At 47.9% G+C, this 27552-nt stretch overlaps 1 protein-coding gene and 1 long non-coding RNA gene across 2 annotated transcripts in view; one reads left to right on the top strand and one right to left on the bottom strand.

Moving 5' to 3' along the window:
- Positions 1–1298: 1298 nt before the first annotated feature.
- PGGHG (protein-glucosylgalactosylhydroxylysine glucosidase) overlaps positions 1299–27552 on the bottom strand; it is a 436976-nt gene continuing 410722 nt past the window's right edge. Inside the window, exon 14 of the mRNA XM_040409837.1 lies at positions 1299–1375. Within this exon, the coding sequence (XP_040265771.1) occupies positions 1311–1375 (65 nt within the window). The 3' untranslated portion in view covers positions 1299–1310. The remainder of the gene's footprint in view (positions 1376–27552) is intronic.
- On the top strand, positions 24772–27301 carry LOC120980625. Its single transcript, XR_005774556.1, has 3 exons — positions 24772–24781; positions 27017–27023; positions 27143–27301. It is a non-coding gene; the product is annotated as an uncharacterized LOC120980625 (long non-coding RNA).

Raw genomic sequence — 27552 nt, 5'->3', positions numbered from 1 at the left:
ATAAGTGGTGTACCTCAAGGTTCTGTGCTGGGTCTGCTATTATTTAACTAATTCATTAATGACAGAGAGGATGGGATTAATAGTGCTGTTTCTATTTTTGCAGATGACACCAAACTTACAGTCAGTGTAATACAGTCCAGTCTATGGAAGCTGTTAATAAGTTAAAAGCTGACTTGGACAAACTTACTGTTTGGGCCTCCACTTGGCAAATGAGGTTCAATATAGATAAATGTAAAGTTATGTACTTGGAGGCTAATAATCTGCATGCAGCATATGTCCTAGGGGGAGTAACACTGGAAGAGTCGCTTGTTGAGAAGGATCTGCGTGTATTAGTAGATCATAGACTAAATAACAGCATGCAATGCCAGTCAGCTGCCTCTAAGGCCAACAGAATTTTGTCTTTTATTAAAAGAGGTATGGACTCGAGTGACAAGGATGTAATATTGCCACTATAGAAAGCGTTGGTGCAGCCTCAACTGGAATATGCAGTTCAGTTCTGGGCACCAGTCCATAAAAAGGATGCCCTGGAGTTAGAAAAAGTACAGAGAAGAGCAACTAAAATCATAAAGGGCCTGGAAGATCTTCGTTATGAGCAAAGATTAAATGAACTGAATTTGTTTAGCCTTAAAAAAAGATGTCTAAGGGGGGCCATGAATAACCTGTACAAATATATAAACGGACCATACAAAAAATATCAAGGGAAGCTATTCTGTGTTAAACCCCCTCAAAAACAAGGGACCACTTCCTACAACTGGAGAAAAAAAATATTCAGTCATAAGAGGCGACAAGCATTCTTTACAGTAAGATCTGTGAATCTCTGGAATAGCCTGTCGCAGGAGCTGGTCATAGCAAATACAGTAGATGGCTTAAAAAAAGGTTTAGATGACTTTTTAATTCAAAATAACATTGAGCCTTATGACAATATATAGAAATCTTGCTCTACACACCCTTTCTCTTTGGCCCAACCCCTTTTTGAAGGGAAGATGGACATTGATCCAGGGATGGATATAGCAGGATTACAGGTTGGACTTGATGGACTTTTGTCTTTTTCCAATCTTAACAACTATGTAACCAATTTATATTTCTGAACATGCACAACTCCGTGTTAGGCTACTTTCACACCTGCGTTTGTGCAGATACCAGACGGATCCGCACCTATAAATGCAAACTATGGTATCCGTTCAGTACTAATCCGTCTGCATAACTTAGTCAAAAAAAGTCTAAGGGTAAGTCAAACGGATCCGTCCTGACTTTACATTGATAGTCAATAGGGGACGGATCCGTTTACAATTGCACCAATATTGTGTCAATTATTTAACTCCGGAAGTCTTCGGCTGAACCCGGCCTGCTTTGGTTGAAAAGGACACTGGTTCACCTATAGAACAAAAAATAGACATACTTATTTTATCAATCCATCTATTTACAGTCTCATGCAACCATTAGAAAATCAGATTTTAAGTGAAAAAGACACAATCTCTGTCAGGAACAAACCTAAATGGTCATTGTACTTTCAGACAACTTTGCATAAATCAATAGTACAAGTAAATATAAGAAACTATGTAATACATTTTATATGAGAATTGTCATACACACCCCAACATGGTTTTATTGAAAAGTACAGAGCGCCCCACAAAAAATGGGCCCCCACACAGCTCTGCATACATAACTACAAAAATCGTCAGAATATGGCGATGAAAATAAATAAATAAATCTTTTCAAGTTTTTTTTTTGTTCAGTATTAAAACACAAGAAAAACTATACATATGTGGTATCCCCGTAATTGTACTGACCTGGAGAAGAAATGTAACAGGTCAGTTTTACTGCATAGGAAATGGTATAAAAAAAAACCATAAAAATGTGGCAGAATGGTAATTGCAACTGTATATGGTTACATTAGAAATTGCATCTTGTCCAGCAAAAAAAAAAACAAGCCCTCCTACAGCTATATGAATGAAAAAATAAAACAGTTATGGCTTTGGGAGGGTTGGGAGTAAAAAAAAAAGAACATTTTCACAGTCCTGGGGATAAATAGATGATGGGAGAGATCTCTGTACTGACCCCTGATATATTTATACATAGTTATATTTCCCCTCAGTTGTCTTTTTTCTAAAGTGAATAACCCCAATTTTGATAATCTTTCAGGAAACTGTAGTCCCCCCATTCCAATTATTACTTTAGTTGCCCTCCTCTGAACCCTCTCCAGCTCTGCTATATCTGCCTTGTTCACAGGAGCCCAGAACTGTACACAGTACTCCATGTGTGGTCTGACTAATGATTTGTAAAGTGGTACAACTATGTTCTCATCACGGGCATCTATGCCCCTTTTTGATGCAACCCATTTTCTTATTGGGCTTGGCCGCAGCTGCCTGACACTGGTTTCTACAGCTTAGTTTGCTGTTCACTAAAATTCCTAGGTTCTTTTCCATGTAAGTGTTACCCAGTGTTTTACCATTTAGTATGTACTGGTGACTTGCATTATTCCTTCCCATGTACATAACCTTACATTTTCAGTGTTAAACCTCATCTGCCACTTCTCTGCCAAAGCTTCCAATCTATCCAGATCTATCTGTAGCAGTATACTGTCCTCTTCCGTGTTAATTACTTTACACAGTTTAGTGTCATTTGTTTTCCATCTTGCATAACGGGAACAGGTCCATTATGATTCCAATAGACTTCTATTATGATGGATCAAAACGGAATTCCTCTTAAAGGCTTCCGTTTTGACTTCCGTCTTATGGATTCCATAACCGTGATTTGAACACGACCTTACTTGTAACATATCCACCCTGCCATCATGCACCTCAGCAAAATGTCTCGAAGCAGCTGACATATTGGGGCACAATTACTAAAAAGTGTTTGTACCTGTTGTTAGTAAAAAAAAAAAAAAAAAAAATGCTGTTTTAGACAGTTTTATTTTTTTATTGGCATTTCCTACTGAAATTGCACCTGTTTTGGAGGCCTTTCTCCCTCGTTTAGATTTTTTTTTAGACAAATTCGGAACTTTTGTAATATTTTTTCTGACCTATTTATGTAGTCCTGTAGGGCTGTTGTAGTTTTATTAGTTTGTTTTCAGTGGTGTAGTGCGATTTCTTTCTTGCAATAAAAGTCACACTGTCCGGGAGACATGCGACTTTTCTCCACAAAGATGTGACTTTTTTTTAATGCATAAATACATTTAGACCAGTCTAACTGAAAAGAAACCTGTCTAACTGAAAAGCAGCCACCAGAGGTGAGACTAATAAAAATAAGCCAAGTCTAATGCTTTGTGACTTTTAATACTCAGTAAAAGAAAGCCAGCCGAATAATATATGCCTGTCTAATTTTATGGCCAAAAACAGACGAGCTTGATAAATGGGCCCCATTGTGTGAATTAGGACTAACAATATGTGATGCATGCTAACCAATACTTTTTCATAGAGATCACATTGTACTTCCCACATATTGTTTTTTCACATTCAACACGTTATTTTATATATATATATTTGTGGTCAGGGCGCCGGTCCCTGGACGTAGGAGCTAGCGCCACCATCTGGCTTGGAAATGCCGGAAGCCTGTAACGAGGATAGGCCTAAAAGGGGGCCTACCCTTAAGGAAGAGCTAAGAAAAAGGGAAGGGAGGGTGGGGGTAACTGGCTGCACGTCCCGTCCCTTGCACTCCTCGGGTTTTATAGCAAAAGGGGGCGGGGCCTATGCCCCTCCCACAAATACAGGCTGCACGGCAGCCTTAACTACATATATATATATATATAACATATCTGAAAGAACAATTAATGAAATCACCTATAATGTATGTCTCCCCTATTGCTGTCGATATGATCTCTTTTGTGTTACTAATAAATCTATGAGTACATATCCCACAGCATGTAGTACCACATTTATAAATACCCATTGTATGAAGCCAAGTTTTGCTTCTGCCCTTTTGTTATTTTATCTGATTTTTTGACAATAGATCATTCCTGGATGCAGCTATATTTCTAGCTTTTATTTTTAAAATGGGCATTAATGTAACAGCTCCTTTTTAATATATATATATATATATGTAGTTAAGGCTGCCGTGCAGCCTGTATTTGTGGGAGGGGCATAGGCCCCGCCCCTTTGCTATAAAATCCACGGAGTGCAGGGGACGGGACGTGCAGCCAGTTACCTGGCACTTCCGGTTCACGTCTGGTTCCTGCACGTCCCGCTCCTTTGAGTCTCGGTCTGGGTAAGTATTGGTCGGCGTTCGGCTCGTCTCGTTTTTCGTCCAGGTAAGCAGGGTGGTGACCGCACGGCGGGTCGGGTCCTCACCCCGGCGGGGGGGGGGGGGGGGGGGCAGCGCACGGCTGATCATGGTCCTCACTGCGGTACATGGGCGGTGCAGGCACGTTGGGGGGTATGCCGTGGCCGGCAGGCTTCCATGAGGCAGGCCGGGCAGCGCAGGCTGTTTGTGTGCGGGCGGGTGTTCCAGGAGCAGCCGCGTGTGCCGGTTGCTAGGCACGCCCTGCGGCTCCGCCCCTGGTAATGCTCGCGCCGTGTATAGGAACCCCGCCCACAAGTGATAGTATCAAGTACCAGCTTTTCCTGCATGGCTGGAGTATCACATATATACCGACAGTAGATGTGATTTTGACACTATACTGGATATACTATCTTGTGGTCTATATCCTTGCTATACGTGTGATAGTTATCAGGCACCAGCTTTTTCAACATAGCTGGAGTCTCACACATATACTAACGGTAGATGTGTTTTTTGATATTTTATTTCATTTCATCTAATTGTATTATACATATATAGGTTGTATTAATAAATACCTTGTTATATGTGCCCACTGTTTCCATCAGGCACGTTGCTGATCATCATTGGGTCACATTTGCAGAGGCGCATGCACGTCAGCACGTGCACTTGGCTAGGCACGTGGCTGGTTTTTCATGGGAGCTGTTACCCATTCACCTATTTAGTTTTCTGTCTGTGAGTGCCATATTGAATACCTCAAGCTTCTAGATATCTTTACTTTTCCTGCTCTAGAGCGGTGTTGTTGGGCTCTCCGTACGGGAGCAGCAGTGCCTGTGTTCTGTGGGAAAGCTGAATAAAAAAAAAAAAAAACTTTACATTATTGTCTTGCATCATCATATTGCAGTGTCTGCTTCTGGTCGGTTATCTGATGCTCCACTCCGTTTCAAGGATTCCTTACTTGCAGTAGGTGGTACGTCCTGTTTTCTATACGGTAGGGCTGAAACGATTACTCGATTAAATCGAGTAATTCGACACAAAAAAATCCTCGATGCAAATTTTTTGCATCGAAGATTCGTTTGTGTCATGTGACCATGGAGCGGGAGTGAAGCGCTTGCTATTACTCCCGCTCCATGGTCTCCTGCGGCGCTTGGAATACTTACCTTTCCAGCAGGCGGCCTCCGGACACTCCACAGTACGTCCATGGTCCCGCGCTGCTCTGACCTCCTGACGTACGCACGCCGTGACCCGACGCACTGTGTGACGTCAGGAGCAGAGCAGCGCAGAACGATGGAGTGTCGGCAGCGCCCCTGCTGGAAAGGTAAGTGGATGAAACCGAGGGGGTGGGGGCGCAACTAAGGCCAGGCGCCTGGAGTGCACAGCGTCATAGAAACCAGTGACGCTGTGCACTACGGGTGTCAGGAGGAGCATGGCAACAGAGCTGATGGCACAATGGGGGCAGAGCTGATGGCACAATGGGGGCAGAGCTGATGGCACAATGGGGGCAGAGCTGATGGCACAATGGGGGCAGAGCTGATGGCACAATGGGGGCAGAGCTGATGGCACAAGGGGGCAGAGCTGCTGATGGCACAAGGGGGCAGAGCTGCTGATGGCACAAGGGGGCAGAGCTGCTGATGGCACAAGGGGGCAGAGCTGCTGATGGCACAAGGGGGCAGAGCTGCTGATGGCACAAGGGGGCAGAGCTGCTGATGGCACAAGGGGGCAGAGCTGCTGATGGCACAAGGGGGCAGAGCTGCTGATGGCACAAGGGGGCACAGCTGCTGATGGCACAAGGGGGCAGAGCTGCTGATGGCACAAGGGGGCAGAGCTGATGGCACAAGGGGGCAGAGCTGATGGCACAAGGGGGCAGAGCTGATGGCACAAGGGGGCAGAGCTGATGGCACTGGGGGGAACTGATGCACTTGGGCTGATCGCACAGTGGGGAACAAAGGGTGTTGGGGGCTAATGGCAGGGCGTCTGAGTTTTTATAAAGGAAAACAGTATTATTTTTTTCTTATTAGATTACTCGATTAATCGTAAAAAATAATCGATAGAATACTCGATTACTAAAATAATCGTTTACTGCAGCCCTACTATACGGGTATGGTATGTGTCACGGGGGTTTGGCCGCAGGCACTTTCACACGTCCCATATGTGATGTCCGCCGCACCCGTGGCATGTGGTCCCTCGTGGCACGTCCAGGTTGTCATACCCGTCTTTCTCCCTCGTTGCTCGTCTGCTTGAAACGTTCAGGCGCTATTCTGTCGGCCACCCCGGTGGCACATGATTCTGCCTGGAACGTCCAGGTTGTCACTTTGTCTATTGTGGTACGTCTGCTTGAAGCGTTCAGGCTTTGTTGCGTCCGCCACTCCGGTGGCATGTAGTCCTGCCCGGTACTCCAGGTTGTCTCATTGTTTATTGTGGTACGTCTGCTTGAAGCGTTCAGGCATTGTTGCGTCCGCCGCTCTGGAGGCATGTGGTCCGGCCTTGAACCCCAGGTTGTCATTTTGTTTATTGTGGTACGTCTGCTTGAAGCGTTCAGGCAAATGTCACGTCTGCCACTTCGTGGCACGGTGTCCTGGATCCCAGGGTGTCTCGTCATCTCATGTGGTACGTCCGCTTGAAGCGTTCAAGCGGTATTATGTTGTTCACTCCTGGAACGTCCAGGTTGCCATGCTCGTCTACTGTTGCACGTCTGCTTGAAACGTTCAGGCAAAGTATGTCTGCCACGCTGGTGGCACGTGGTCCTGCCTGGAACGTCCAGGTTGTCATATTCATCTCCTGTTGTACGTCTGCTTGAAACGTTCGGGCAAATATTACGTCCGTCACCCCGGTGACACGTGGTCCTACCTGGTACGTCCAGGTTGTCTTACTCGTCTCTTGTTACACGTTTGTCTGAAGCATTCAGGCAATGTCGCGTCAGCCGCCCCGGCGGCATGGTGTCCTGTCTAAGTACGTCCAGGGGTCTCTTTTTTTCACCAATCTTGGCACACATCCGCCCATAGCAGCATGCTTGACCTAGCAGCACGCCCGGGGGGCACGTCATCCTGGTTTGTTGGCTCTTCTGTCCTCAGCATTGTGTGAATTAGGACTAACAATATGTGATGCATGCTAACCAATACTTTTTCATAGAGATCACATTGTACTTCCCACATATTGTTTTTTCACATTCAACACGTTATTTTATATATATATATTTGTGGTCAGGGCGCCGGTCCCTGGACGTAGGAGCTAGCGCCACCATCTGGCTTGGAAATGCCGGAAGCCTGTAACGAGGATAGGCCTAAAAGGGGGCCTACCCTTAAGGAAGAGCTAAGAAAAAGGGAAGGGAGGGTGGGGGTAACTGGCTGCACGTCCCGTCCCTTGCACTCCTCGGGTTTTATAGCAAAAGGGGGCGGGGCCTATGCCCCTCCCACAAATACAGGCTGCACGGCAGCCTTAACTACATATATATATATATATATAACATATCTGAAAGAACAATTAATGAAATCACCTATAATGTATGTCTCCCCTATTGCTGTCGATATGATCTCTTTTGTGTTACTAATAAATCTATGAGTACATATCCCACAGCATGTAGTACCACATTTATAAATACCCATTGTATGAAGCCAAGTTTTGCTTCTGCCCTTTTGTTATTTTATCTGATTTTTTGACAATAGATCATTCCTGGATGCAGCTATATTTCTAGCTTTTATTTTTAAAATGGGCATTAATGTAACAGCTCCTTTTTAATATATATATATATATATATATGTAGTTAAGGCTGCCGTGCAGCCTGTATTTGTGGGAGGGGCATAGGCCCCGCCCCTTTGCTATAAAATCCACGGAGTGCAGGGGACGGGACGTGCAGCCAGTTACCTGGCACTTCCGGTTCACGTCTGGTTCCTGCACGTCCCGCTCCTTTGAGTCTCGGTCTGGGTAAGTATTGGTCGGCGTTCGGCTCGTCTCGTTTTTCGTCCAGGTAAGCAGGGTGGTGACCGCACGGCGGGTCGGGTCCTCACCCCGGCGGGGGGGGGGGGGGGGGGGCAGCGCACGGCTGATCATGGTCCTCACTGCGGTACATGGGCGGTGCAGGCACGTTGGGGGGTATGCCGTGGCCGGCAGGCTTCCATGAGGCAGGCCGGGCAGCGCAGGCTGTTTGTGTGCGGGCGGGTGTTCCAGGAGCAGCCGCGTGTGCCGGTTGCTAGGCACGCCCTGCGGCTCCGCCCCTGGTAATGCTCGCGCCGTGTATAGGAACCCCGCCCACAAGTGATAGTATCAAGTACCAGCTTTTCCTGCATGGCTGGAGTATCACATATATACCGACAGTAGATGTGATTTTGACACTATACTGGATATACTATCTTGTGGTCTATATCCTTGCTATACGTGTGATAGTTATCAGGCACCAGCTTTTTCAACATAGCTGGAGTCTCACACATATACTAACGGTAGATGTGTTTTTTGATATTTTATTTCATTTCATCTAATTGTATTATACATATATAGGTTGTATTAATAAATACCTTGTTATATGTGCCCACTGTTTCCATCAGGCACGTTGCTGATCATCATTGGGTCACATTTGCAGAGGCGCATGCACGTCAGCACGTGCACTTGGCTAGGCACGTGGCTGGTTTTTCATGGGAGCTGTTACCCATTCACCTATTTAGTTTTCTGTCTGTGAGTGCCATATTGAATACCTCAAGCTTCTAGATATCTTTACTTTTCCTGCTCTAGAGCGGTGTTGTTGGGCTCTCCGTACGGGAGCAGCAGTGCCTGTGTTCTGTGGGAAAGCTGAATAAAAAAAAAAAAAAACTTTACATTATTGTCTTGCATCATCATATTGCAGTGTCTGCTTCTGGTCGGTTATCTGATGCTCCACTCCGTTTCAAGGATTCCTTACTTGCAGTAGGTGGTACGTCCTGTTTTCTATACGGTAGGGCTGAAACGATTACTCGATTAAATCGAGTAATTCGACACAAAAAAATCCTCGATGCAAATTTTTTGCATCGAAGATTCGTTTGTGTCATGTGACCATGGAGCGGGAGTGAAGCGCTTGCTATTACTCCCGCTCCATGGTCTCCTGCGGCGCTTGGAATACTTACCTTTCCAGCAGGCGGCCTCCGGACACTCCACAGTACGTCCATGGTCCCGCGCTGCTCTGACCTCCTGACGTACGCACGCCGTGACCCGACGCACTGTGTGACGTCAGGAGCAGAGCAGCGCAGAACGATGGAGTGTCGGCAGCGCCCCTGCTGGAAAGGTAAGTGGATGAAACCGAGGGGGTGGGGGCGCAACTAAGGCCAGGCGCCTGGAGTGCACAGCGTCATAGAAACCAGTGACGCTGTGCACTACGGGTGTCAGGAGGAGCATGGCAACAGAGCTGATGGCACAATGGGGGCAGAGCTGATGGCACAATGGGGGCAGAGCTGATGGCACAATGGGGGCAGAGCTGATGGCACAATGGGGGCAGAGCTGATGGCACAATGGGGGCAGAGCTGATGGCACAAGGGGGCAGAGCTGCTGATGGCACAAGGGGGCAGAGCTGCTGATGGCACAAGGGGGCAGAGCTGCTGATGGCACAAGGGGGCAGAGCTGCTGATGGCACAAGGGGGCAGAGCTGCTGATGGCACAAGGGGGCAGAGCTGCTGATGGCACAAGGGGGCAGAGCTGCTGATGGCACAAGGGGGCAGAGCTGCTGATGGCACAAGGGGGCACAGCTGCTGATGGCACAAGGGGGCAGAGCTGCTGATGGCACAAGGGGGCAGAGCTGATGGCACAAGGGGGCAGAGCTGATGGCACAAGGGGGCAGAGCTGATGGCACAAGGGGGCAGAGCTGATGGCACTGGGGGGAACTGATGCACTTGGGCTGATCGCACAGTGGGGAACAAAGGGTGTTGGGGGCTAATGGCAGGGCGTCTGAGTTTTTATAAAGGAAAACAGTATTATTTTTTTCTTATTAGATTACTCGATTAATCGTAAAAAATAATCGATAGAATACTCGATTACTAAAATAATCGTTTACTGCAGCCCTACTATACGGGTATGGTATGTGTCACGGGGGTTTGGCCGCAGGCACTTTCACACGTCCCATATGTGATGTCCGCCGCACCCGTGGCATGTGGTCCCTCGTGGCACGTCCAGGTTGTCATACCCGTCTTTCTCCCTCGTTGCTCGTCTGCTTGAAACGTTCAGGCGCTATTCTGTCGGCCACCCCGGTGGCACATGATTCTGCCTGGAACGTCCAGGTTGTCACTTTGTCTATTGTGGTACGTCTGCTTGAAGCGTTCAGGCTTTGTTGCGTCCGCCACTCCGGTGGCATGTAGTCCTGCCCGGTACTCCAGGTTGTCTCATTGTTTATTGTGGTACGTCTGCTTGAAGCGTTCAGGCATTGTTGCGTCCGCCGCTCTGGAGGCATGTGGTCCGGCCTTGAACCCCAGGTTGTCATTTTGTTTATTGTGGTACGTCTGCTTGAAGCGTTCAGGCAAATGTCACGTCTGCCACTTCGTGGCACGGTGTCCTGGATCCCAGGGTGTCTCGTCATCTCATGTGGTACGTCCGCTTGAAGCGTTCAAGCGGTATTATGTTGTTCACTCCTGGAACGTCCAGGTTGCCATGCTCGTCTACTGTTGCACGTCTGCTTGAAACGTTCAGGCAAAGTATGTCTGCCACGCTGGTGGCACGTGGTCCTGCCTGGAACGTCCAGGTTGTCATATTCATCTCCTGTTGTACGTCTGCTTGAAACGTTCGGGCAAATATTACGTCCGTCACCCCGGTGACACGTGGTCCTACCTGGTACGTCCAGGTTGTCTTACTCGTCTCTTGTTACACGTTTGTCTGAAGCATTCAGGCAATGTCGCGTCAGCCGCCCCGGCGGCATGGTGTCCTGTCTAAGTACGTCCAGGGGTCTCTTTTTTTCACCAATCTTGGCACACATCCGCCCATAGCAGCATGCTTGACCTAGCAGCACGCCCGGGGGGCACGTCATCCTGGTTTGTTGGCTCTTCTGTCCTCAGCATTGTTGCCTAAAACGTTTAGGCCATGTTTCTCTTTTACCCTTAGGGGCAGGTTGTACGGCCTGACGCTACCAGGTTGGTTATATTCCCGATGCATTTAGATTTTCATACTTGTTCTTTGTTTATACGGCAGCACGTTTGGGGTCTCGGTGCCTGCAGTTTCCCATAAAAAAGGCCTCCACCTCGGTCGGTGGTACGGGCCTCCAGTACAGTATCGTTATCATTTTCACCAAATTCCATAACCAGGTGAGTATCAATTCAGGTTCGTCAGGCCGGCCATAATCTAGGGGCGGTCTTTCTGGTAAAGGCCAAAAAAAAAAAAAGGGTGGGGGGCCATCGGGATGTCCTAGACGCGCCTAGTGTCCGCACAAGTAACAAAGGTTTTGTCCTCAGGTGTTATCCAGGGCGTAGAGTTCTTGCAGCGCGATCAACATGTCCCAGGCCTCAGACATCGACGATGCCTCGTCCATCTCCGGGTCCGTGGTTTTCGGTCTGGCTGGTCATGGATCCCTGAGGAACTGGACAATTCCAAAACTGGTGGCCGAATTAAATAGAAAGGGCATTAGTCACCCGGCTTTGGCCAGGAAAGCCGAACTTTATAGGCTACTGGTATCTAGCCCGGTTCCAGCCAGCGAGCAGCTGGCAGTACCTACTATCCAGTCAGCACTGGCTCAATTAAATGCCACTATGGGGAGTCTGGCTGCCTCGGTAGCGGACATCCAGCACAGGGTCATGGAGCTGGAGTCCAGGGCCTCTACCTCTTCGCAGTCAGTGGCGCCCGTGTCGGCAGTGTCGGGGCCGTTGGCGGGTTCCCCAGGTATGTCTTCTACTCCGCCGGCCATTGTCCCGGCTCATTTTGTGGCGGAGAATATTAGGAGGGATATACTGGCAGGTAAAGAAGTCAACCTGGCATCTATCCTCATAGCTTCGCACGATGCTAGCGAGCACAGAACCATTGATTGCGGGGAGGTGTCAGTGGTGATGAGGTCTAAAGATGCCAGGTTGAATCGCAAGCTGTCTATACCGGAATTTGTTCTCGCATTTAGCTTGTTCAGAGACGTCATCTGCTCGGCGCAGCCCAATAGAAGGGAGGAGCTGGACGCCTATTTGTATCAAGTTACTGATTTGGGTCACAAGTATGGGGGCTCGGCGTTCTATGACTATCACCGGTCCTTCGCGGCTAAAGCCGCAGCCTCCCTAGCACAGTTCCAGTTTATGACTAATTGGGCTGTGCTGGACATGGAGCTTTTCTGCAGGCATTTTGCTGGTCTCCGAGCCCCCACTTGTGGCGCATGCCAGTCTATTTTCCATGCCATGGAATGGTGCCCCAACGAGGCGTCTGCCCATCCGGACAGAGCCCTTCCGGGAACATCGGGTGTCCCCAGGGGCCCGGCCCTCATGGACAAGTTTGGCAGGCATATTGTGTATCTGGGCAAGAGCCAGATATGCAATAATTTCAACTTCGGTCACTGCATGTTCAGCGGGTGCAGGGCCCTTCACGTGTGCACGGTCTGCTTTCGGGCACATCCCAGGTCCACCTGTCCCAAAAAATCTGCCAAGCAGGCATGACTGACTGACGTCAACGTGGATCTCCTGGAGGCGCTCCTGGAAGGTCATGACGACCGGCAGTTCGAGCAACACTTGATCACTGGCCTTTCACTAGGGTTCCACACAGGATTGGTGGCCCTGCCACATTCGAATTGGGAGTGTGAGAACCTCCTCTCTGCAAGACAGGATTCTGAGGCGGTGCAAGCGGCATTATCCTCGGAATTGGATAAAGGCTTCATCATCGGCCCTTTTGACTCGATTCCCTTTGAAGTTTGGAGGGTCAACCCGATTGGAGTGGTGGCTAAGAGAGGCTCAAATAAAAAAAGGCTGATCTACGATCTCTCGGCTCCTCATTCCTCGCACATCCCTAGTATTAACTCTCTCATACCATCAGAAGAGTTCAGCATGAAGTACTCCTCTATCGATGAGGCCATTCAGTTCGTTCTCAAGGCAGGCAGGGGGGCCTGGTTGTCTAAAACTGATATTGCCGATGCCTTTAAGTTGCTCCCGACTCTCCCGCAACTGTGGCAATATTATGGCATCAAATGGGCAGGCAGATACTACTTTGCCAATCGTCTTACGTTTGGCTCGAAAAGCAGCCCATGGCTGTTTGACCGGCTGGCCCAGGCCCTGCACTGGATTCTGGTCGAACATGGGCAGGCTCCTATGTGTATCCACTACCTGGATGATTTCCTGCTGGTGGAACACCCCTCCCGTCAGCCCTCCGGTTTATCCTCCCTGCTGGAGTTGTTTTTGGCGCTTCAGGTTCCTGTCGCCACGGGGAAGACGGTCGGTCCTTCCTCAACGATCACCTCCCTGGGGGTCATTCTGGATTCGGTTAAGTTGGAAGCAAGGCTCCCCGAGGAGAAGTTACAGCAGATCCGGTTAGCCATCCAGGAGGCTGCCAAATCCTGCTTCCTGACCAAAACAAGCCTCCAATCCTTGCTGGGCCGGCTGAATTTCGCCATGAGGGTCATGCCCCAGGGGCGCACCTTCGTGTCTCGGCTCTTGCTGCTCCTGCCATCAGCCCCGGAACAAGACAGTGTCATTCGTTTGGACCAACAGGCCATGGCAGACCTGTCCATGTGGAGCACGTTCATGTCCTCATGGAATGGCGTCAGGTTGTTCATTCCCCCCCGGGACCCGTCCTCTCCCACGGTCTATTCCGACGCGGCCGCATCCAATGGCTTTGCAGCCATATTTGGCAACCACTGGCTGGCCGGTGCCTGGCCGTCCCAGATTATGCTGGACGGGCAGGCCCTTAGGTCTTCTACCTTGTTGGAGTTGTATCCAGTGGTGGCAGCGGCCCATGTGTGGGGCCACGTTTGGTCTAACTCAAGGGTATTATTCATTACCGATAGTCAGGACTTGGTCGACATCATCCGCAATGGCAGAGCCAAATCCCCTAAAATCATGGCTCTTATGCGTAGGCTGGTTTGGTTGTTCATGGTACACAATTTCTGCATTGAGTGCTCCCACATACAGGGTTCCAAGAATACGGCTGCTGATGCGCTGTCCAGGTTTAACGTCAATGTCTTCTTTCAGAACATGCCACTCGCAGACGCAACGGGGGCAGGCGTTCCGGCGTACAGCGACCTGGTGTGGGACTAACATCATTAATCACCAAAGCAAAAGACCTGTTGCACCAGAGCCTGTCTGAAAATACAGTCAGGAACTATCGTGGATGACGTGGATGACGTGTCATTCATTATGGCCTTCATCGCGCATTGCCATGCCAACCTCGGGCTCGCTCACAATACCATCCGCCTGTATTTAGCAGGGGTACAACATCAATTCACGTTGGACAATCCGGCCCGGATCACTTTCTTGACATCACAGGCCATCAAGGCCACACTCCGGGCATTAAGAAAGCTGGTGCAAGCAGGCCGGTGGTCCGGCAACCCATGTCCGGCTCCTTATTTAGGCTATTGTCCTTGGCTCTGGATGGTGATCCTTTTGGGCCCTTGATTAGCACAATCATTAAAGCCGCCCTTTACCTGGGGTTTTACGGGTTCCTTCGTCCAGGGGAATTCACCACCTCCGTCCGCAGTGGCCGTCATCTCCAGAAGCAGCACTTGACCTGGCATCACGACCTGTTTGTACTGAGCATTCCATCTACCAAGACCGCTCAGACAGGGCCTCCAACCCTGGTTTCTTTCTACCCCTCGCACAACGACTGGTGCCCGGTCAAGGTGCTGCGACAGTTGTCTGTGGCTCTGCAAGCGGCAGCAGCAGATAGTCCCCTACTCCCCTTCAAAGGAGGGCCGTTGTCCACGCCCCAGTTCATGTCACATGTGCGTTCATTGGTGGCAGGGTTGGGTCAAGACCCGAAGGGCATCTCGGGACACTCCTTTCGTATTGGGGCAGCCTCTGCGGCATCGAGGCACCAGATACCTCCTCATGTCATCAGGTGCATGGGGCGCTGGAGGTCATCATGTTTTTCTAGATACATTCCGAATCCTCAATCAGAGATCCGTGATGCTTTCTGTTCTCTTGCCCTGTAACAGTGCAATAAAGAATCTGTCCATATGTTTGTCTCCTTTTTGGCCCCTTTTAGGCCTATCCTCGTTACAGGCTTCCGGCATTTCCAAGCCAGAGGTTGGCGCTAGCTCCTACGTCCAGGGACCGTCGCCCTGACCACAAGTAGTTAAGGCTGCCGTGCAGCCTGTATTTGTGGGAGGGGCATAGGCCCCGCCCCTTTGCTATAAAATCCACGGAGTGCAGGGGACGGGACGTGCAGCCAGTTACCCCCACCCTCCCTTCCCTTTTCTTAGCTCTTCCTTAAGGATAGGCCCCCTTTTAGGCCTATCCTCGTTACAGGCTTCCGGCATTTCCAAGCCAGAGGTTGGCGCTAGCTCCTACGTCCAGGGACCATCGCCCTGACCACAAATATATATATATACACATATACACTACTTACAAAAAGTTAGGGATATTTGGCTTGTGGGAGAAATTTCAGGATGAACCTAAAATGCACTCTAACCTTTACAGGTGAACATAATGTGACCTTCTCTAAACTTTTGAATGCACATCTCCAACTGTTCAATGTTTCAGTACTTTTTGCACAAATTGCTATTCTCTAACAAGGAGCTTAACTGCAAAATTGACAAAAGGTGTTTGATCCATGAATCTCCCCAATACATTTTCTGGTCCAAGTGTCACGCCAGACCATTCAAAACCATTTATATCAGCATGGTCTGCGTGCTAGACGACCTGCATCAGCCACTGTTGTCACCAGACGAGCCCTTAATGGTGGTGGTGTTACAGTGTGGGCAGGTGTGTCTAGTCAATACAGAACTATACTTTGTCACTGGAGATCATTTACAAACTTTGTTTCCTTCCTGCGCCAGTGGAGAAGGTACCTAATTTATGACGAGGCTTATTTCGCTTTTACAACTGATCTAGGTGTAAAGGATAGTAAATATGTCAGGCCCAATGTCCCGGCCCCTGCCACAGCTCACAGAGACAGAGACCTTGAATAAATAAATGCAAATACTGATGTGAACACAAAACTATATTAGCCAACAATTTTCCTGTAGATATAAAAGGTCTGCACAATTCCCTTGTTTGGGTGAGATATTCAAGTTGCTTTGGTTGTATCTGTTCTGATATTTATCTATCCAGTCAACTCTCTCTTGGCCAGGAGGAAAAAAATGGCTACTGTAGTTCTCCTAGTAGTCTCCTCTTACTCTGCCATATACTGATACGGATTATGCAGCCTGTGAGGGAATGAAGTCAGTAAACAACAAAGAGCACATATTTTTCAATTTTAGATATAAACTTTAATATTTACACAGTGGTTTAAAAGAAAAGAATAATCATTGTAATACCAAGGATTGTTCTACATGATTTATATAAATATGCACAATACAACCAGGGGTGGACTGAGAACCCTCATGGCCCCCGGGCAAAATAGATCAAGAGCCCCCTTTCAGGCCCCACCCATGTTCCGCCTCCAGCCACACCCATATCCCGCCTCCACTCCCCGGTCGCACTGCGATCGTTAGGCCCCTGATCACTACAGAAATACAGTGCCCCATACCTCTTACATCCAGTGACGTCTCCTTTAATGTAGATGTTCTCTGTCCTCGTCTTCTCCTTTCAGATCAGACCACCATTTTGTCACTATTTTCCGTCTCTGCAGTTTGACAACAACAAAAAAATGATATTCGTTTACTATTTTTTCATCATCCTCCCATCTTCTGGACAAATCATCCTACTACCCCCAATACTGTGCCAATGTGCTCCCCAATACGATACGGCAGAAACAGATAATACCCCTGATAATACTAGTACCACACAGAGCCCCCCATATAAAATACCACTTCTTTGTGGCCTCAGTAGAAACCCTGATAGTGCCCCATAATAATGTGCCAGTAACAAGTGCCTCTCTCCCCCCCATATGCCAGTAACAAGTGCCTCTCCGCCCCATATGCCAGTGACAAGTGCCTCTCTTCCCCCCCATGTGCCAGTATCAAGTGCCTCTCTTCCCCCCAATGTGCCAGTATCAAGTGCCTCCCCCCCAGTGCCAGTATCAAGTGCCTCCCCCATGTGCCAGTATCAAGTGCCCTCCCCCCATGTGCCAGTATCAAGTGCCCTCCCCCCATGTGCCAGTATCAAGTGCCCTCCCCCCATGTGCCAGTATCAAGTGCCCTCCCCCCATGTGCCAGTATCAAGTGCCCTCCCCCCGTGTGCCAGTATCAAGTGCCCTCCCCCATGTGCCAGTATCAAGTGCCCTCCACCATGTGCCAGTATCAAGTGCCTCCCTCCCATGTGCCAGTAACAAGTGCCTCCCCCCCATGTGCCAGTAACAAGTGCCTCTCTTCCCCCACCCCATGTGCCAGTAAGAAGTGCCTATCTTCCCCCATGTGCCAGTATCAAGCGTCTCCCCCCCCATGTGCCAGTATCAAGTGCCTCTCCTCCCCCCATGTGCCGGTAACAAGTGCCTCTCCTCCCCCCATGTGCCAGTAACAAGTGCCTTCCCCCCCATGTGTCAGTCCAGTAATAAGTGCCCCCCCCATGTGCCAGTAACAAGTGCCTCTCTCCTCCCGCCCCCCATGTGCCAGTAACAGATAGTCCGGTATAAAAAAATAAACAAAATTACTTACCTCCGCTGCGATGCAAGCCTCTTCCGGCCTGTGTCCCGCGCTGTACGGTTCAGGCGGCGCGATGACGTCATCGCACCGCCTGCATCGGCCTCTGACAAGGCCCGCAGCCTATCAGAGGAACAGGGAAGGGAGACGCCTCTCCCTCCCCTGCCCCACAGCACAGCCATCTGTATCGTTGTCCTGAGGACGGCGATACAGATGACTATGGAGATGAACGCTTCCACAATGGAAGCGTTCATCTCCCTGTGACCTGCCGCCGCGGGCCCCCTTCCCGGCCGGGCCCTCGGACCGTATCCGAAGTGCCTGACCGCTCAGTCTGCCCTGAATACAACTCTATGTAATGTGTAGGTAAAATTGTTGCCACTTTTTAAACACTGATACATTAAAGGATAACTGTCATATTTTTTATTTATTTGCTAGTTTATTAGAGCTAGGCATGTATACCTGAGTTAGTCTGTCAAAAGATCTGTAATTACCTTATAACAGCTTTCATTAATGTTTCCTGTCCCTTGCCACTGCTCCCTTAAAAGACCGTTGTTATGGCTCATCTGTCTCCCAACTTAATGTAAACAGAAGACACACTGCATGCCTACATTAGGTTTCAGAGTGAGGAGGCATGTCTCTCATTAATCCAATCTGATTGGCTGGAAGGAAGCTGCTGGCTACAGCAAGTGTGCATGTGACCTGAGGGAATGCAGTTTTGGCCTCAGAGAACTGGCAGAGGAGCCATCTTGAAAAGATCCTCATAATGTAGGATTCAAAACAGCCGTAACTAAGGGGAAAACTCAAGGAAAACGGTGGTATGTGAAGAAACTAAAAAGATTGTTTTATGCATAATGCTGCTGCAGCAGTAACATATGATACAATTTTATTTTTTTTTTTAAAACATGACAGTTATCCTTTAAAACATTTGTGGTGGTTTACAGTTGTGTTCAAAATAATAGCAGTGTGTTTAAAAACGTGAATAAAGCTAAAAATGCTTCTAATAGCTTTTATTCACATACACACAAATGCATTGGGAACACTACACATTCTATTCCAAATCAAAACATGAAGAAAAATATATCAAATTTGTGTTGTTCCTCTAAAAAAAATTGAACAGTGAATATTAGACTGTTCAAAAAAAATAGCAGTGTTTGTATTCTTCTTTACAAACTCAAACATTCACTATATAAACTGAAAAATGTTTGAAGATTTTGCTTTCCTTTGAATCACAACTAATATGTAGTTGTATAACTACTGTTTCTGAGAACTGCTGTACATCTGTGTTGCATGGAGTCAACCAACTTCTGGCACCTGTGAACAGGTATTCCAGCCCAGGATGATTGGACTACATTCAACAGTTCTTCTCGATTTCTTGGTTTTGCCTCAGAAACTGTATTTTTGGTGTCACCCCACAAGTTTTCTATTGGATTAAGATCCGGGGATTGGGCTGACCACTCCATAACGTCAATCTTGTTGGTCTGGAACCAAGATGTTGCACGTTTACTGGTGTGCTTGGGGTCGTTGTCTTGTTGGAACATCCATTTCAAGGGCATTTCCTCTTCAGCATAACCTCTTCAAGTATTCTGATGTATTCAAACTGATCCATGATCCCTGGTATGCGATAAATGGGCCCAACACCTTAGTATGAGAAACATCCCCATATCATGATGCTTGCGACACCATGCTTCACTGTCTTCACTGTGTACTGTGCAGGGGCGGATTAAGTGCATGATAGGCCCGGGGCTGTCTACCCAACTTGGGCCCCCTCCCCCCTCCATTTTAGTTTTTTTTTTTTTGTATGAAGAGGCTGCGGTGCTTCATGGGAACCAGAGTCTCTTCTTAGGCCATATGACATCTTCAGACTAAAAAAAAATACCCCAAATTGGGTCCTAAACTGAAAAATTTGGTCGCAAAATTTAAAATACATATAATTGTAATAAAAAAGACATGGAGGAGAATACAGCACCACATACCTCTTACATCCAGTGACATCTCCTGTCATGTAGACCTTCTCTTTCCTCTTCTCCTCCATTTGACCCAGACCACCATGGCAAATTCTTTCAGCCGCATCTCGTCTCTACAGTTTGTAACACAGACATGTTAGATTTCTCAATTTTTCCATCAACCTCCTCATCCTGGTGTCCCCACAGTGTCATCCTGCCACCCCCAATACGGTGCCCGTTGTGCCCCCCAATGCCCCAGGTACTATACTGCTGAAAAAATAGTGACCCTAATAGACATAATTGGGGTAATTTATCAAACTGGTGTAAAGTAGAACTGCATTTCCAAAAGAGCTGTCAAATATGAAAGGTGGAATCTGATTGGCTGCTATGGGCAACTAAGCCAGTTCTGCGTTACACCAGTTTGATAAATTACCCCAAATGTTCCTATAGTGTCCACAGCAGCTATAATGTCCCCTAGAGTGCCCCCAGTAATAATAACACCCAATACTGTGCTCCAGGCAATAATCCCTGTATAGTGTACCCAGAAATAATAGAATTGCCCCTACAGTGGCTCCCCAATAGCAACACCCCCATATAGTAATTTCCACCACACTGCCCCCACATAGTAATCCCCCCATTAGTAATTTGCCCCCACACAGTAATTTCCCCCAAACTGCCCCCATATAGTAGTTTGCCCCCACACAGTAATTTGCCCCACACTGCCCCCACATAGTAATTTCCACCACACTGCCCCCACATAGTAATTTGCCCCTACACTGCTCCATATAGTAATTTGCCCCCACATAGCAATTTCCCCACACTGTCCCCACATAAAAATTACCCCACACTGTCCCCACATAGCAATTAGCCCCACACAATAGTTTCCCCCACACTGCCCCATATAGAAATTTGTTCCCACATAGTAGTCCCTCCCATAATAATTTGCCCCCCACACTGCCCCCACATAGCAATTTGCCCCCACACAGCCCGATCTAGTAATTTGCCCCCACATAGTAGTCCCTCCCATAATAATTTGCCCCACATAGCAATTTGCCCCCACACTGCCCCAACTAGTAATTTGCCCCCACATAGTAGTCCCTCTCATAATAATTTGCCCCCACATAATAATTTGCCCCCACATAGTAGTCCCTCCCATAATAATTTGCCCCCACATAGCAATTTGCCCCCACACTGCCCCAACTAGTAATTTGCCCCCACATAGTATTCCCTCCCATAATAATTTGCCCCCATACAGCCCCCACATTCCCCCCCAATGTACTCGATTTATCTTCCCTAATATGTCCTCCTGTGTGTCCCCCCCCCCCAAAGTAGGCACATGAAATAAAAAAATAGAAAATGAACAAAAAATGAAAAGATAAATACTCACCTATGTCCAGGGCCAGGCGCTTGCTCGCAGAGGAAGGCGGGATGAGTCAGCCGTGTCACAGTGCTGCGTCCCGGCACAGGCACGCGATGACGTCATCACGCACGCCTGCGCCGGGATTTCACTACCGCATAGGCCTCAGGCCTACAAGGCCTGAAGCCTATGGCGGTGATCGGCGACGGGAAAGGAAGCTATGCGCTCCCGTGCCCCGCCGCAGTATGTGGGCGTTCGGGTCAGCGTTGGGCCCCCCATCGGTGCTGGGCCCGGGGCTGCCGACCCGAACGTCCCTATTGTAATCCGCCACTGGTACTGTGGCTTGAATTCAGTGTTTGGGGGTCGTCTGACAAACTGTCTCCGGCCACTAGACCCAAAAAGAAGAACAATCTTACTTTCATCAGTCCAAAAAATGTCTCTTTATGCCAGTCAATGTGCTCTTTGGCAAATTGTAACCTCTTCAGCACATGTCTTTTTTTTCAACAGTGGGACTTTGCGGGGGCTTCTTGCATAGCATATAGCTTGGCTTCACATAGGTGTCTTCTAATTGTAACAGTACTCACAGGTAACTTTAGACCTTCTTTGATCGTCCTGAAGCTGATTGTTGGCTGAGTCCTTGCCATTTTGGCTATTCTTCTATCCATTCGAATGGTAGTTTTTCGCTTTCTTAGACATCTTTTAGGTTTTGGTTGCCATTTTAAAGCATTTGCGATCATTTTAGCTGAGCAGCCTATAATTTTCTGAACTTCTTTATATGTTTTCCCCTCTCCAATCAACTTTTTAATCAAGGTACGCTGTTCTTCTGAACAATGTCTGGAACGACCCATTTTCCTCAGAATTTCAGAGAGAAATGCACTGTAACCAGCATGTACAACATTTGCTGCCTTCCTTCCTTAAATAAGGGCAATAATTGCCACCTGTTTTTTAAAGAATGCATGACCTCACTCATTGAACTCCACACTGCTATTATTTTGAACATGCCCCTTTAAATTAGTGATTCAATTACACAGAATCAGCAGCATGCATGTCATGACTGTTGGGTCTGTTAGATTTCTATTACTCTACTACACCTGCTAGTAAATTATTTGCCATGTAGAAATATCATTTCTACCAAAAACAGTGATTGATCAGGTTAGTGATGTCTGACTGCTATTATTTTGAACACAACTGTACATGTATCTGCTACCTAAGTTTGCAATATCCATTTCTTGACTTTTCACTATTTTTTTGCCTCCAATACATACTAACATGATATAGCACAGTGCTGAAGATACTACTTTCCATTATATACCAGGGAATACTATATTTAATATGCTATACTTTAACCAAAGTGTGTAGCTGGTGCCATGTGATATGATAAATAAAAGGCAGACTATTGAGTTTAGTTTACCATTAGAGATGAGCGAATTTCATATTTTGAAATTCGTTCACACTTCATTTGTTAAAGGTGAATTGCGTTATGGATTCAATTACGACGGACCATAACGCAATTCTATGACGGAATGCATAACGGAATGCCTTTAGAGGCATTTCGTTATTCATTCCTTCATAATAGAAGTCTATGGGCTGCAAAATTGACCCGTCCTGTTTCCGTTATGCAGGGGAGTCCCATCTTTTGCTATATCATGCAGATCGTGGACACTGCCATGATCTGTAGTATAATTACACTACCACCCTCCTCCTCCAGATGTGTTCAGTTTTAATATATATATAAACCATGAACTATATACATGCCACATATGCTAATTTGACAGAACCTGTGGGTGGTCCCATGAGTTGGTAGCCACCCACTGGTGCAGTTTTTTGGCGGTTTTTATGTGTATATGTACCCCACACTGTATAAGCTATTAATGTCAACCTGATGAAGGGAATCTGAACTCCCCGAAACGCGTTGTTTTTACTTGAGTGCATTTTTAATGGAATAAAGAAACCTTTCTACATCCAAGACTGTCTAAATTGGGTTTGAAGCTCCGGGGCAGGATTTCCTTTTTACCTAAAGCACCTTTCGGGAGGGACTGGACATCCCTTCTGAAGGAACCCTGACCTGCGGTAGTACACCCAAGGACCGACTGTTGTGTGACAAGCCTTCAATAGGGTTGTGCCTATATTAGCACAACCCCACAAGGTGATCCTTTAGTGTACACCTTTGTTACCATCTAATTGAATGTACTACTCTATTGTGCGCTTTCTTGAGCCTCAGGCTTGTTCAAACTGGTAGTCAGTCAGGATTTTGGTTAGGGTTTTCACTAGGTGTCCATCTTCCTTCCCTAGTTCTTAGGCCTGATTCCCTGTTTCGCCCTTCCCTCCTATGTTCGGTGTGGTGTTTCCCTCCCACAACCAAGCGTGACAACTGCCCCCTCCTAGCGGAGAGCCTTTTTTTTTTCCTAAGAAGAGGAAACAAAACCCTACGTGCTATAGTCTAACTGTTGAACAGTCAACATTCGTACTCGCATGAGGTTCAGGCTGAGGTGGCGGGCCTATGCATAGCTGTGTTGATGGTGATAGTAGTTGCACTTCTAGCAACGGTGGTTGCACTAGGGCACTGGTAGTGACAGTAGCACTCAGAGGAAATAGAGAAAAGAATTAGGATGGGGACCAAAGAAGCCCATGATGACATCACAGTCTGATAAAAGTGGCGTGGAGGGTAAGCATTATGATGATTGTATGTTGGACAGGATCTGGAAGCTGGTTTGGAGGGCTTAGGAGGAGGTAACATCAGAAGAGGACGGTGGTGGCCATGGTGGCAATAAAGAGCAGAAGCAATGTACGTCCAGAACCAGGCTCACAATGTGCCAGACCCAAGCCAAGCTCGGCTGCTGCTAGCTATGTGCAGAGTGTGTGAATATCTCCAATCTGGCAGTTTTTCTCCGCAGTGCTGGAAGAAAAAAACATTTCTGTGTGCAGGATGAGAATAAGCTGTGGGGGTTAAAACACAAATGTAGCTACCATGGCTCTATTGCAGCATATGAGGCGTCATCACCAGTTACTGTGGGAAATTATAAGTGTTCGCCAGCTACCGCAACCAGAGTGTCCTTCTCCCAGTCTCCTTTGCAGCAGCTAGGCTGCATCCACATGCAGTAGAGTGTCCTTGTCATCGTCATCAGTTACTGCTTCTCCGGGCTCAGACTACTTTTCGTCCTCTGCTCCATAAGCAAGCATCAAAAATGGAATGCGTAGTCAGGAAACAATTATAGACCCCCCCCCTTTACAATCCACTGGAGGACAAGCTTAAAGGGGTTGTCCGGGATTGGGGACATTGCTCTAATAGTACAAGTGTGGCATACACATTACATACAAGCAGGTAGTACCTTTGGCACAGATTTTTGCAGCCCCGTTTTCATCTTTGAAATTCATGGCCGGAAGTTACTGGTTTCTTCTCCTCAGTGACGTACCGGGTCCCTTGCAGGCAAGCAAAGCTTCCTCTTCCGCTGATCAGGGAGCCCGGTGACGTCACTGGCAGTGAATGAATGGTAATGGCTAAATACTATATTCGGGAAGAACCTGCTGACGTCATAACATCACGTGGCACTCCTAGATCACGTGGATCGGAAACAGGAGAGCCGCGCTCTTTTTCACATGAATCATACTATCATGGACCTCGCTAGTGTCAGCAGCGCGGGGAGTGAACTAAAAAACTCCTGCAGTGTTGTAGAAGTACGCGGAACCTACTGATTTAGTAACTTATTTTGTACTGAAACTGTTGGGGATGTGCTGTGAGGGATTGTACACCGGGGGAGGGGGGAGGAGCTGCATGGATGCTGAGGGAGGGGGTATCTTGTATGGGGGGGATTCTGAGGGAGGGGGTATCTTGTTGTATGGGGGGATGCTGAGGGAGGGGGCATCTTGTATGGGGGGGCAGCTGCATGGATGCTGAGGGAGGGGGTATCTTGTATGGGGGGGGGGGTAGCTGCGTGGATTCTTGGGGGGGCAGCTGCGTGGATGCTGAGGGAGGGGGTATCTTGTATGGGGGGGCAGCTGCGTGGATGCTGAGGGAGTGGGTACCTTTTATGGGGGAATGCTGAGGGAGGGGGTATCTTGTATGGGGGGGCAGCTGCGTGGATGCTGCGGAAGGGGGAATCTTGTATGAGGGGGCAGCTGTGTGGATGCTGAGGAAGAGGATATCTTGTATGGGGGGGACAGCTGCATGGATGCTGAAGGAGGGGATATCTTGTATGGGGGGACAGCTGCATGGATGCTGAGGGAGGGGGTATCTTGTATGGGGGGCAGCTGCGTGGATGCTGAGGGAGGGGGTATCTTGTATGGGGGGCAGCTGCGTGGATGCTGAGGGAGGGGGTATCTTGTATGGGGGGGGCAGCTGCGTGGATGCTGAGGGAGGGGGTCTCTTGTATGGGGGGATGCTGAGGGAGGGGGTTTCTTGTATGGGGGGATGCTGAGGGAAGGGGTATCTTGTATGGGGGGGCAGCTGCGTGGATGCTGAGGGAGGGGGTATCTTGTTGTATGGGGGGGATGCTGAGGGAGGGGGTATTGTTAAAGATGAGTGAATTTTATTCTATATTTTTTATCTCTAGGACTGTAATGAGTTAACTTTTTCTTCTCCAAGTGCCCACCCACCCACCCCTCCTCTTTGTTTCAAGACTGGAGAAGAGAGGGGGGGGGGAGCAAAGAGCTGTGCTATGAGAAGTGTCTGATTTCTCATCCTTGTACAGGTGACCCAAAGGAGGTATATAGAGTGTGAAGGAGTGCATAAGCCAATCATATGGCTCGATGATATGTATATATTATTCACTGCCTATAGAGAAGCACCTCTTTGAAGTGTCACATATGACGTATGCAGTATTATTGTTAGAATAGAAGCCATTACAAAATGGCGATGGTAACCAGATGTTTACATTAGTTCACATTCCAAAGTAGGGCCCAGTGCGCAGATGCTGGTGTATTATTTCCTCTCTCTTATCTTTTCTTCCTTTTTGACCAATGAAACAATGTTTAAGCCTCAGTGAGGACTGCCCTCTTCTGAAGATGTATATACGCTTACCCCATGTAATAAAAGTTAGAGATTGCATTGACCATCTATGTGTCAGCGTCTAGTCTCTCAGCCAAGCGTGGATATTAACCCCTGGGGGGGTACATTGATTTGGAACACCAGAGTGTATCTTAAATGCCCTAATTAGGGCGTCTTCATCAAAATGGCGACCACGAAGGGACTCTGAGCGAATGTAGCATCAAACAGCTGACAAGACGGGCCCCTGAGCTTGACGAACGGCAGAGGGGAGAGGATTGCAACCTCAAAGAAAGGTGAGAAAACTTTTTATCTCATCTGCCTTTCTGCTATTTACTTCGTCATGCTCAGATAGCTCAGTCTGCTGTGAGGTGGTACCGATGTAAGTATAGTAGTCGGCTGTAATGCTGAAAGATTGGAGTCTATAGAACCAATAGTCTGAAATTATAGATCACTCTGGTGTGTATATGTTTTGTGTGTGTCTGTAATTTATGTGAGGAGTGAGTTGAGCACAGACGGTAAAACCACAGACAAAGGGAGGGGACAGTAACCTCCTGGTTTGGAAGGGGGCGCTGTAGCGCCGAGGTGTGGGACAAAGTAAACTCCGGCTGACCTGGCAGGGAGACGCGTAGAGCCGTATGACCCTTAAATCCTTGAGATAAGGGAAGACTGTGGAGATATTCTACACCTGACCTCAGGAAGACGCATGGAGCCGTATGACCCTTAGATCCTTGAGATAAGGGAAGACTGCGGAGATATTCTCCACCTGACCTGACCCCAGGAAGACGCGACGGAGCCCGTCTGACCCCTGGAGCAGGGGAAGACGTGCGGGGAGTCCCAGCTGACTAGTCAGACGTGATAGTCAGATTTGAGCCAACCAGAGGGAGGGTGAATCCTTTGTCTGCGGAGGAAAGGGTTAAAGGTGCTAATCACTCCTCTGTTTTGTGTGTGTGTCAGTCTGAAATACTGTTGTTTTGAGATGGGTCAGTCCCACTCACATGAAGAAGGAAAATTGAAAGTTAAAATGTGACAAAGAATGTTAGAGAAAGTGTGGCCCCGGACAGCAGGTGGCCCGGCTGGCAACAGGGATGAACATCTGTAAGAAACTGTGAAGTTAGAGCTTAAAGACTGTGGGCATCAGAACTCCTATGATGTTGAAGGGGGGGGGTTCTAATAGGTGGGAAAACAGAGCAGTGTCAGGATGTTAATTGATGGCATTAGCAAGAAAGAAAGTGCCCCAGTGTCTGCAATTAGAAAGGCGCTTGTGTTAAATGTTCAGAAATGAACTGGTTAAGTTTTGTTACCCTAATGATATGTGTGTGTTTAAATAGGGAAGATCCAAAAGATGGTCAGTTAATGGAAGTGTTGTATCCGTGTGAACTAGAGAGATTCACTTTCCCCTGCCTTCACACAGAAA

This window comes from Bufo bufo, chromosome 10, assembly GCF_905171765.1.
Source record: "Bufo bufo chromosome 10, aBufBuf1.1, whole genome shotgun sequence".
Lineage (NCBI taxonomy): Eukaryota > Metazoa > Chordata > Amphibia > Anura > Bufonidae > Bufo > Bufo bufo.
The sequence above is the reverse complement of the archived record's forward strand: the minus strand, read 5'-3'. Positions and strand labels throughout refer to the sequence as shown.